The sequence below is a fragment of the Perognathus longimembris genome, chromosome 11, assembly GCF_023159225.1.
Source record: "Perognathus longimembris pacificus isolate PPM17 chromosome 11, ASM2315922v1, whole genome shotgun sequence".
Taxonomy (NCBI): domain Eukaryota; kingdom Metazoa; phylum Chordata; class Mammalia; order Rodentia; family Heteromyidae; genus Perognathus; species Perognathus longimembris.
In genome coordinates this window covers 23031969-23044483 of record NC_063171.1, presented here as the reverse complement: position 1 = coordinate 23044483, position 12515 = coordinate 23031969, and the positions used below count along the sequence as shown (strand labels likewise).

The 12515-nt window shown below is 36.9% G+C and overlaps 1 protein-coding gene across 3 annotated transcripts in view; it reads left to right on the top strand.

The window, feature by feature from the left end:
- The window catches only part of Ralgps2 (Ral GEF with PH domain and SH3 binding motif 2), a 126829-nt gene that overhangs the window by 41628 nt on the left and 72686 nt on the right, over positions 1-12515 (top strand). For all 3 annotated transcript variants that reach the window (XR_007212511.1, XM_048356770.1, XM_048356769.1), the window contains exon 5: positions 10751-10834. Coding sequence is in view for 2 of the 3 variants with exons in the window: in XM_048356770.1 (XP_048212727.1) it covers positions 10751-10834 (84 nt within the window). In the remaining variant the exon portion in view is untranslated. The remainder of the gene's footprint in view (positions 1-10750; positions 10835-12515) is intronic.

Here is a 12515-nt window from a genome sequence, read left to right as displayed (position 1 = left end):
GAAAGTCCATGATCAAGAAGCCCTATCTTTTTGGCCTTGAGTAAGGGCCTCTGTGGCTCCTTCACAATATAGTAGAAAAGTGGAAAGGGAAAAGTATGCATGTAGCAGGGCCCAAGCATGTGTGGTAGCCTAACTTTAATAACAACTTGCTCTAAACAGAGCTAACTCCTTGAGACTAGCTAAATTCCTTCTGTGGGTGCTATACCTCTTACCTACCCACTTTCCATACAACTTTGCCTCTTAAAACTTCTGTAACCTCCCGATACAACAAATACTGGAGAACAAGCTTCTAGCACATGAACTTTTGGGGGATGTACTCAAACCATATCCAAATCAGAACCACACTAACAATTGGAGCTGAGTTTGAAAACTTGGCTTTTCTATTTTTTACAGATAAGAATATAAATATGTTTTTTGTTCAACAAAACATATCCTGAAACTAGTAATGTAAGACAGATACTTCAGTTTTTTAAAAATAAGATTCATTGAATTTATTGTATTGAATGTAAATCTGTGCTGGGTTTTAACATTATAATTACTGTAATGAGTCTCTTTGTACATTGTATGTGATATAAATAAGTATTAGGTGTTTGGTAAGAAAGTACTTCAGTCAGAGGAACATCTGTGCAAAGGCCAGTGAGTGCAGGGTGGCAGGGGAACATACAGGAAGATGAACTGTAGAATATGGGGTAGATATACACTTAAAATATAAAGCCAACCAAGAGTGCAAGGTCCCAAAAAAGACCCAGGATAGATACAATAAAATGAGTTAAGCAATTATTTTTGTTAATGTTAAACTCCGTGTGTGTGTTTGTGTACTTGTGTACTGGTACTGGTGCTTGAACTTAAGGACTCAAACTCTTTTCTACCTTATTGGCTCAAGGCTGCTGTTCTACCCCTTGAACCAGACTTTGACTTCTGGATTTTTACTAATTAATTGGGTGATGAGAGTCTCATGCTTTTTGCAACCTGAGCTGACTTTGAACCACTATCCTCAGATCTCAAGCCTCCTGCATACCTAGGATTGCAGGCTTGAGCCAACAGCATCTTGCTTATTAAACTTACAATGTGGAAAATAGTACATCTATGATAAATTTATTTTCTTCTTAATTTCTTTCTATTATGCCGACATTTGTTTATATATATAAAAAACAACATAAAATTTTATGAAGTGTATGCATATATTTTATGAAACTCTTTCAAAGATCTTTAAGTTATACCAAAACTGATAAAGCTCATATAAATATATTTGAATATATATACACACATACATACACACACACACACTCACATATAGTCAGCCTTCTTTAACTATAGGGTCTGTGTTTGTGTATTCAACCAAACATGAATTTTTAAAAATTCAAAAAAATAGTTGGATCTCTTCAGTATTGCCCTTATTCCTTGCCATTATTCTCTTAAAATACAACGTAACTTTATATTGCATTTACCTTATTTTAGGTATTATAAGTAGTTTAGTTATGATATAAAAGATAGAGGAGGATATGCACAAATATTATATCTTATATAAAGGATTTGAGCATCTGGATTTTGGTATTTGAAGTAGGTAGTATAGAACAGGTCCCCCACAGATAAGAAGAAGCTGTGCTGAAACTTTATTAGAGGTGATGTGATTTATTTGTATTCACTATGGATAATGATCCCTCTCATACAAAATCATACTCCCTCTCATTGAAAATCATGCCCCCTTTCATACAAAACCAGGCTCTTTGCTATTTTCTCTTCCTCCTAGTAAGCAGACATTCCATCTTAGTGATGTGAACAAAACACAGGTAGACCTGAGGGTGGTGATTACAAAGAAGGAAGGTAATAATTATTTCTGTCAAACATGTTCATCCTTTATTAACACATCTTTACAATCCTTTATTTTCACACAGTTGCTCTTTCACTTGTCTTTTTTTTCTTTTCTTTCTTTTTTTTTTTTTTTGTTGTTGTCAGTTGTGGGGCTTGAACTCTGGGCCTGTGTGCAGTTCCTGAGCTCTTCAGCTCAAGGCTATATCACTTGAGCCATAGTGTCATCCACTTTCGGTTGTCTGGTGGTTAATTGGAGATAAGAGTCTCAGGAGTAGCTCCTGAGAAGCTAGGATTGGGCCCACTTGTTTTTCTTTTCAGCAGTATGTTTTGTATTCCATTTCCTTTTAAGTAAGTGTCCATCCAGCACATGATTCTTGAGTGAGTGCCCAATGAATTCTTTCATGCTTAATTTCATTTACTGAAAAAAGTAAACTCTTTGAATTACAAAATAAAATATTTTTGGTGTTAAAACTATCCAGAGCAAGGGTCCAGAAGACTTGCCATTTGTGAATTGTGCCGATAGCAGAATATAGTTATGTATTTCTTATCTTTGGCTTAAGTGTGTGTGTGTGTGTGTGTGTGTGTGTGTGTGTGTGTGTGTGTGTGTGTGTGTGTGTGTGTTGGTCTTTTTTTTTTTTTTTTTTTTTTGCCAGTCCTGGGGCTTGGACTCAGGGCCTGAGCACTGTCCCTGGCTTCTTTTTGCTCAAGGCTAGCACTCTGCCACTTGAGCCACAGCGCCACTTCTGGCCATTTTCTATATATGTGGTGCTGGGGAATTGAACCCAGGGCCCCATGTATACGAGGCAAGCACTCTTGCCACTAGGCCATATCCCCAGCCCTGTGTGTGTTGGTTTTAGGGATTGAACTGAGAGCCTGGGTGCTTGCTGTCCCTGAAATATTTTTTAAACTCAAGGTTGGTGCTGTACTACTTAAGCCACAGACCCAGTTGTAGCTTTTTTGGAGATAAGAGTCTCAGTGATTGGGATGGCTTTGAACCATGATCCTCAGATCTCAGCCTTCTGAGTAGATGGGATTACAGGTGTGAGACATTGATGCCTGGCCTTTTTTTTTTTTTTTTTTTGCCAGTCCTGGGCCTTGGACTCAGGGCCTGAGCAAGGTACCTTCCCTGGCTTCTTCCCGCTCAAGGCTAGCACTCTGCCACCTGAGCCACAGCGCCCCTGCTGGCCGTTTTCCATATATGTGGTGCTGGGGAATCGAACCGAGAGCTTCATGTGTAGGAGGCAAGCGCTCTTGCCACTAGGCCATATTCCCAGCCCCAGCCTGGCCTTTTTTAAAAAAAAATTTTTTTTAAATTAAATCTTGGGCAGTACCGGTATTTTGAACTCATGGGCATCACTTTCCCACTTGAGCCATGCCTCCTGCTCAGGATTGGTTGAGCTTTAAATTACCTTCTTAGATCTTTGAGAAGTTACTGGAAGTATATGATTTCAGAGTAAAAGCTCTAATTCTGTGTAGTTATAAAGGCAGTAAGAAATAAGAATTTTGATCAAGGGCTGGGAATATGGCTTAGTGGCAAGAGTGCTTGCCTCATATTCATGAAGCCCTGGCTTTGATTCCCCAGCACCACATATACAGAAAATGGACAGATGTGGCGCTGTGGCTCAAGTGGCAGAGTGCTAGCCTTGAACAAAAAGAAGCCAGGGACAGTGCTCAGGCCCTGAGTCCAAGGCCCAGGACTGGCAAAAAAAAAAAAAGAATTTTGATCAAAACTGGAGGAATTTTATTAGGTGATAAAGGTTGAGAAACAGTCACTACTTAAATGCTTACACATTGAGGAATTGTAAGCTAAATTATGAAAGGGCAGGAACCTTTGTTTCATTCTTCAATGAGGCATGTGCCTAGCATAATACCTCTGCCTGGAATAATGCCTGTTAGCCTGTTCAGAATTCAGGCTTAACAAATCACCATTATAGTGCTCCACACTGTACAGTTTGTAGCATATCCTTTCCTGTTTTTACCATGAGTAGATTCATTTCTTCAAAAATGTTTTAATAATTTACTATGGCTTCTGAAAAGTAACAAACTTTCTGGAAATAGAATTTTTCCACCTGTAATTTAGAATGTTTTCAGGCTTCTTTAATGGTAATATAGCACTTAAGTTAAGCTAGAGTTCATTTCATTCTGTACATTTATTAATTTCTTCTATGGTTCTTCAAAAAATCACAAAGTTTTTATACAAGGAGGCTACAATTCTATAATCTTGTGTGAATTTTGATATTCAACTGAAGCTCATTGAAGTATTTTTTTCTTTTTCTTCCACATTTCTTATGTAGGTGATTTCTCTTTGGTTTTTTTTTTTTTTTTGGTCAGCTGTGGGGCTTGAACTCAGGGCCTCTTTGTACTCAAGGCTAGTGCTCTACCACTTGAGCTAAGCACCACTTTGTAGTTTTAGTGGCTAATTGGAGATAAGAGTCTCTGGGAGACTGTTCCTGGGTCAACTTCAGCTTTAAACCAAGATCGTTCACTCTCAGCCTCCTGAGTAGCTAGGATTACAAGTGGAAGCCACTCCTAGCCTGTTTAGTTTTCTTTTAGAAAGCTTTGGTACAGCTATAAGATCTCTCTCCATGAATTCTTTCATGTTGAGGAATCCTTGACTCCGTGTGTGTGTGTGTGTGTGTGTGTGTGTGTGTGTGTGTGTGTGTGTGTGTATGTGTGTTCGTGTTTGTGTTCATACAAGTCTGTTCTGGGGCTTGAACTGTAATACAGCCTGAGAATTGTCCTTGAGTTTTTTTGCTAAAGGCTAAAGCTCTACCACTTGAACCATAGCTCCAGTTTTGTTTTTGTTGTTGTTTGTTTGTTTTGATGGTTAATTGGAGATAGCAATCTCAAACTTTCCTGCCTGGGCTGGCTTCAAACTACAATCATCAGATCTCGGCCTCCTCAGTAGCTAGGATTACAGCTGTGAGCCACTGGCACCCAGTTTCCTTGATATGTTTTAGTTTCTTCATATTATCTAGTCATGGGATTTTTGGTTATGTGTGTCATGAATCTTCTAATTCTCTACAAAGCTTGGTTTTCTTCTGAAGGCATTGCCACATATGTTATATACTAATGGATTTTCCCTTCCATTGTAAGTTTTATATAATTAAGATCAGGATGAATTACTACAGAAAGGTGACAAGTATTTTCTTTTCAGTAGCAATTCCCTAGTTCTTTCCCCTAAATATTAATTAAGGGTTAAATGGTGTTTGAAGTTTGTACTATAGTCATTACACTGTATAATGTTTACCTCTTTCAAGTGTTAGTAAAATGACAAGCTCTTCCTGAAAGTCTTTTTTAACAGATGTTATACCCAGTGATAAAAGTCCACATTTTAGTTCTAGTAGTTCAATGCAGTCATTTGGATTAGTTAGCCTTCTGTATCTGCTAGCTCCATGCATGAAGGAATTCACTTAACCACACACTGAAAATATTTGGGGAAATATTACATCAATACTAAACATATGCAGATGTTTAGTGAATACTGAAAAGAGGTTTTGTCCTTGTCAATTCTCTATAATAATTCTCTATAATAATTGAATAAGAATGTTAATAATATTCAAACATTTCTAATTATAAAGATTTCAAGGATCTTGGAGCATTTTAAGTTTTAGATTTGCAGATTAGGGAATGCTAATCCAGTGTATACAAATACCCCAAATCTATCTGAAAATTCCCAACATGTGAACCACTTCTGCTCCCAAGTATTTCAGATAAGACATACTCAAACTTGTATAAATTAAAACATGGTTGGATAGTAAGACTTCGCTGAAAATGAGAGTGTATATTTGTTTAAAAAAAAAAACCTTTTGGAGTCAATTTAGTGATGTTTGTCATCCCAGGTATTTCAGATAAGCGATGTTCATGCATTTACAAAACATTTACATTGTTTGGAGGTATTTTAAGTAATCTAGAGATGCCTTATATACACAGAATGCCCACCAGGTTATATGTGAATACTATTTAAGAAGTTAAGATATCTGAAGGTAGTCTTGGTAACAGTTTGAGACAAGATTATAAATAAATAAGCATACTAAATACAAAGAGTAAGTAAAGCCCTTCTGTTTACTAAAATACACTAGAGATCAATGGAGAATAGTGATTTAATGAGGCAAAGTTCTAGTAGTTAATTGTGAATCTTATTAAAATGTTTCTGAAAAACATAATTAAGACATTTCTACTTTTTGAATAAAAGATTTCTATATCAAACCTCTTGTATTTGCCAGTATCCAAAGGTCTGATACTAGGAATATCATAATTATTCCATTTCCTATTTTAGTGCAGGTTATTGCATTAAAATTAATATTTAAACCATAAGTGCTAAGAGACTTAAAGGTACTCAAAATGTGAATTTGAAACTTTTGTTGAAGACTAGTTTTTTGAAGCAAGATGCAGCCATTTTTGTCATGTTTGTGTTGTTGCTGCTTATGACTGTAAACTTGTAGTGTATAGTAAGAAAAGGATTAGACTAGGACTACAGAAAGGGAAGAAGAGAGTTGTTTTGGACAGTAAATATATATATGGCATCTGTGGAAGGAGAAGGTAGCTCTTGCCTTATTGGATATCATTATAAAGGCAAGTATAACATTAGGACAAGGGAGTGGAAGAGATATATTAGAAAGAAAAGAGATATTTTAAACCAGTGTTAATGGTCTTTTTCCTTTTAATTTTATTTGTTTGTTTGTTTATGTGGTACCAAGGAACTGAACCCAGGGCCTCATGCATGCTAGACAAGCACTCTTCTTAGCCACATTCCCAGCCCAAGACAGGATAATTTTCATTTATTTGACTACATTGGAGTTGTATAGTTTCATAGTATATTTTGTGGATTTGAAATACGTAGATGGTAGCAAATACTTCATCTTTGGCAGAGACTTCTTTCCTTCTTTCTTTCTACCTAATCATATAGGCTGGATGCAAATGGATAAATTGTATCCCTTTGAAGATTTCTACTTTTAAGCATAAAATTATCTCTGCAATAATTATCTTTTCATGAGGATCCCTTGTCCCAAGTGTTTCCCTCACCTCAGTCTTTTGGATTCTATCACTTTTCCTTTCCTCCCTTGATCTCTGTCTACATGCTGGTCTATATTGGCCTTTTCTCTTCTTCTGTCTATAGGTATCCCTACATCATCACCCTTAGAACAGTCCTTTTAAGAGTGTTGGCACCTACAAGAGGAAATTTAGATCAAGAATTTCACTTTACAGATCAAACCTACAAGACGTAAGAGAAGCTGTGACTCCTGTGAATTCTGTAATTCTTTCATAGGGTAGGTGGTCATCAGTTGTGGTGGTTTTCCTTCCCATGTGCTTCCAAAATAAATGCAACTGAAAATTGTGCTTAATAGTGTCATGGTTCAAAATGAATCCATGAATATTCTTTCAAATACATTTTCAGTATCTGTTAAGAAATTATTTTTATATACCTGAGTTGTTACTTTTACCCAGTTCAAAATTATAAGCTAAATCCACTGGAATACATTTTAAGGGGTGTAAAGGGCAGTGTATTTCATTTAGCCTTTGCTAAGATGAGGCTTATTTAAATAATATATTTAGAACAGTCATATTCTTAAATCAGATCCTATGTGAAGGGCATTTTTAAGTGTACTCAAGTTTATAGTGTTCATGTGAAATGTTTTAATATATGATATCTTGTGACAAGGATGATATGCTAATATAAAGATGATAGCTGTGTCAGATTTTATTTCTTAGATTGCATTCTAGTGTTTGTTATGTCTTTAAAGGAAGACCCTAGAATCTGAGGCAAAAGAGGCATATAGGAGAGTTTTAAATATTCTCTTTTCCTTCTAAAGGGGTTCAATGATTTCAGTCTGAAATGAATTGACAGTATATATATATTGAGGAGAAAAACTAAAGGGGAGCCACCTATAAAGTATGAGACCCAGGGAAAGGCCAGGTGATTGATGTTTTCACAATATCTTGCATTATACACAAAGGAATATGGCTGGGGAGCACATGGGACAGCCATGGGAGGTTCTGCACAGTCCTCAAATGCTGTCTTGACACCTGGAAAACTTTTGTCTAGGTGCTAACTTTAGAAGACCACCATTGTAATCTCTGCTTGGACCAAGTGTTGAATCCCAATCTCTTCATTTGCAAACATGTCTTTTGGGCAAAAAGAGAATATTAGAGCTTCTGCCTGCATCCAATGCTTTTTTTTTTTTTAACCTAATAGATAATCAGTGTTGCCCAGGTTACCTTTGAACTCCTAGGCCTAAGTGATCCTCCTGCCTTAGCCTCCGAATAGCTTGCACCACAAGCATATACCACTATATTCAGCTCTTTTCTTTTCTTTCTTCTTTCTTTTTTTCTTTTGCTAGTCCTAGGGCTTGAACTCTGAGCTTCTTTTTGCTCAAGACTAGCGACACAGTGACACTTCAGTTTTTTGGTGGTTAATTGGAGATGAGAGTCTCACAGACTTTCCTGCTTGGGCTGGCTTTGAACTACCACCCTCAGATCTCAGCCTCCTAAGTAGCTAAAATTATAGACATAAGCCACTGGTGCCCAGCTCATTTTTTTAAATTATTACATGAACTTTGTTTTGGAACAAATAATGACCTTTCAGAGCCATTCCTATTACTTTAGAGGTCTTCATTTTCTCTGAATAACCAACTTGAAATATACCAAAGAAGCATATTTAGGATGGCCTGCTTTGATTTCCCTCAAGACAAGCAGAGACAAGCACTTTTTTTTCTTACATAAAAATTAACAGATGGGAGATAGAGGTTAAGCAGAGCAAGTTTCCTTTAAGACCAGGTTTCCTTTAAGACCATAAATGCATGTCAAGGTTGAAGAAGAAAGTAGTTGAGTGAGTTCTTGGAGATTGACTTTCATTGTCATCATTTCATAACCCATTGAATGGGTTTTTGCTATTTTTGTTTTTTAAACCTTTTAATTTGAGATAACTAGGGATTCATAGGATTGAAAAAATGGCACAGGGAAGTCCCATTTACCCTTTGTTTTTCTCAGCAATCACATCTTAACTGTATAAAACCAGGAAATTCACATTGTTTTATGTCTCCGTAGTTCTGTCAACACACACACACACACACACTCTCTCTCTCCCTTAGAGCTCTTGCTTTATGTCATACCCATCTCACTGTCCCTCACACCCTGTCATCCTTAACCTCTGGCAACTAATCCATCCTCCATCTTTCTTGTTTTGTTATCAAATAGGATATTAGTGCAAATTGTTTCAAATGGGGAAATATTTCTAAAGCAGAATTACAACTTTCTTGAGTTTAAAAAAACTCAGAAGCCTTTTAAACTTATAAATTTCTTCAGAATGGAAAGCTAAACCATTTGTTCCCAAATAATATGACTATACATCTCTTTCCTTTTCCTCCTTCCTTTTGTTGACAACAGCAGTTTTCTTGAAGTGAGAGAGTATTTCTCATTAAACAAATGATGTTGAAATGTTCTAGAGTTGGATGGGTTTTCCAAAAACAGTATCATTTATTAGAGGAATCAGAAAAGCATTAAAGGGGTTAGGGATGTAACTCTGTAGGAGAGTGCTTTCTTAACCTACATGAACCCTGGGTTTGGTCTAGCATCATAAAAGAAGAAGAAAATGATTCTTTAAAGAAAAATGTTAAAAATAAATGCATAGATATGGTGATGCACATCTGGGATCCCAGGAGGTTGAGGCAACAGGATTGTGAGTTCAAGAATACCTTCGGTTACATTGTGATAGCATATCTCTAAATGGTCATAATTTGCACTGCTTTTGTCTAGGTTTCTTATTTATCATGACATGATAAAGATAGGATCAAATGAGTTATAATGTATATAAAAAACTTAGTATGTAATAATGTCTGTATTAGGACTATTGTTGCTGTTATTAAGGTATCTAATCTCCAGATAGGAAAGAACTTATAACCAGTACATTTTTATCACTAAGGGCAGGACAGTTAGATTGGCTTCTTTTTTTTTTTTTTTTTGGTCAGTCCTGGGGCTTGGACTCAGGGCCTGAGCACTGTCCCTGGCTTGTGTTTTTTTTTTTTTTTTTTTTTGCTCAAGGCTAGCACTCTGCCACTTGAGCCACAGTGCCACTTCCGGCTATTTTCTGTAAATGTGGTACTGGGGAATTGAACCCAGGGCTTCATGTATAGGAGGCAAGCACTCTTGCCACTAGGTCATATCCCTAGCCCTTAGATTGGCTTCTTTAAACAAATAATAAGCAGACCCATGTGGAAAACTGGGAATATGGTTCCATCCACTTTATTTGAGTGGTAGACTAACAGATAATTAACAGTTCAGTAGCAAACACAATTCTTTGGTGGTAGTTAAGGCAATAACATATAGAAAGAGAAGAAAAATAAGCCTAATTATAAAAGCCTTGAAAAAATCTAATTAAGGCAATAACATATAGAAAGAGAAGAAAAATAAGCCTAATTATAAAAGCCTTGAAAAATCTAATTTTCTTTGACTTAGTGATTTCATTCCTAGGACTTTCATTTTTAGGAAATGGTTAGAAAGTTATGTTTTGTGTAAGTTTGTATTTATCATGATAAATTATAAAGGTTAGATCAAATGAACTGCTGTATATCAAGAACTTAGTAATTATCTCTGGCTCTTTTCTCATGGGGTTAAATCTGTTCTGGGAAGAATTTACTAGTATTGATTATAAAATAGAAATTGTCTTTCATATGTTCTGTTAGGCATATGATTTTATAATAGTACTTGCCTTTGTGATTTTATGGAATATCTATAATGTTAGATATTTTTTTGTATGTACCTTTAAATGAAGTCATTAAACAGGAAAAATGATGGAAGGGGTGACTTTGATCAAGATTTATTATGCTCATCGACTGGTGAATTGAAACCTCTTTGTACAACTATTTAAACATAATAAAAAAGAAGAAAGAACATAAATATAACAAAATTCTTATATTTAATTTTCACCTTATTTTTCTAGGAGCTTTCAAGTTGTGGATGGAATAAAAAAGAAAAATACAGTTCTGCACCAAATGCAGTTGCCTTCACCAGAAGATTTAATCATGTAAGTTGTGTAAAATTTTGATACTTCAAGTTTCTTAAATTCATTTCCTCAGTGTATACTTATTTTCATTAATGAACAGTATCGGTTGTAAATATATTAAGCTGATATCTTTTCAAGTATTGTCTGTTTTCATGATGTTTGGTTTTTTTTCTCTAATTGTTATTGCAACTCTGTTGGAAGTTGACATTCTTTCTTTCTTGTCTCTTAATCTTTTTTTTTTTTTTTTTTTTTTGCCAGGCCTGGGCGCCATCCCTGAGCTTCTTTTGCTCAAGGCTAGTGCCACTTCCAGCCTTTTCTGTTTATGTGGTACTGAGGAATCGAACCCAGGGCTTCATGCATACTAGGCAACCACTCTACCACTAAGCCACATTCCTAGTCCTTAATCTTTTTTTTTTTTGGGGGGGGGGGGCCAGTCCTGGGCCTTGGACTCAGGGCCTGAGCACTGTCCCTGGCTTCTTCCCGCTCAAGGCTAGCACTCCGCCACTTGAGCCACAGCGCCGCTTCTGGCCGTTTTTCTGTATATGTGGTGCTGGGGAATCGAACCTAGGGCCTCGTGTATCCGAGGCAGGCACTCTTGCCACTAGGCTATCTCCCCAGCCCCCTAGTCCTTAATCTTTATATGATTGGATATGCAGGTATTTCTCCTGTATGTTGGTTTATCACTCCATGGATATATGCTCAAGAGGGTCCTGAAGCAGTTCTAATTGTACTTTTTTCTTTGTTCTTCGTGTGTTTTTTCTTCCTTGTTCTGTGAGGAGTTTGAACTCAGGGCCTCACAAACAAGTATAATTAATTTTTTAAACTATGTTTTTATTATCCTTTGGATATTCTTTATCCAATGACTATCTTGCACCCATCCAGTGGGTTGTCTCTTGATTCTGGTAATTGTTTCCTTTGATAATGCAGAAGTTTTTTGATTTGATGGAATCCTATTTGTCAATTTGTTGCTTTTCTTTCCTGGGAAATTGAAGACCTATTCAGAAAATGTGGCCTATGCCTGTATCTTCAAGGGTTTTTTGTTTTGTTTTTTTCCAGTCCTGGGGCATGGACTCAGGGCCTGAGCACTGTCCCTGGCTTCTTTTTGCTCAAGGCTAGCACTCTACCACTTGAGCCACAGCGCCACTTCCATCTCTTTCTATATATGTGGTGCTGAGGAATTGAACCCTGGGCTTCATGTATACGAGGCGAACACTTTACCACTAGGACATATTCCCAGCCCTTGGCTTTGTTTTTGTTGGTCATAGGGCTTGAACTCAGCTTGGGCACTGCCCTTCAGCCTTTTCACTCAAGGCTAGCCCTATACCCCTTTGAGGCACAGGGCAACTTCCAGTTTTCAGGTGATAATTGGAGATCAGAGTTTCACAGACCTTCCTGCCCAGGCTGGCTTTGAACCACAATCCTCAGATCTCAGCCTCCTGAGTAGCTAGGATTGTCTTCAAGTAGTTGAATAAAGAAGGTGCCTTTCAACAAAGCAGTTCATGAAAACAATGCATCCTGAATCAGTGTTACCCTATTCAACATTCTTACCCCCCTTTGATCCATCTCTTTTCTTAATTTTGTGGTATATATAAAATATTCTTGGGGCTGGGAATGTGCCTTAGTGGTAGAGTGCTTGCATGAAGCCCTGGGTTCGATTCCTCAGTACCACATAAACAGAAAAGGCCAGATGGTGCTATGGCTC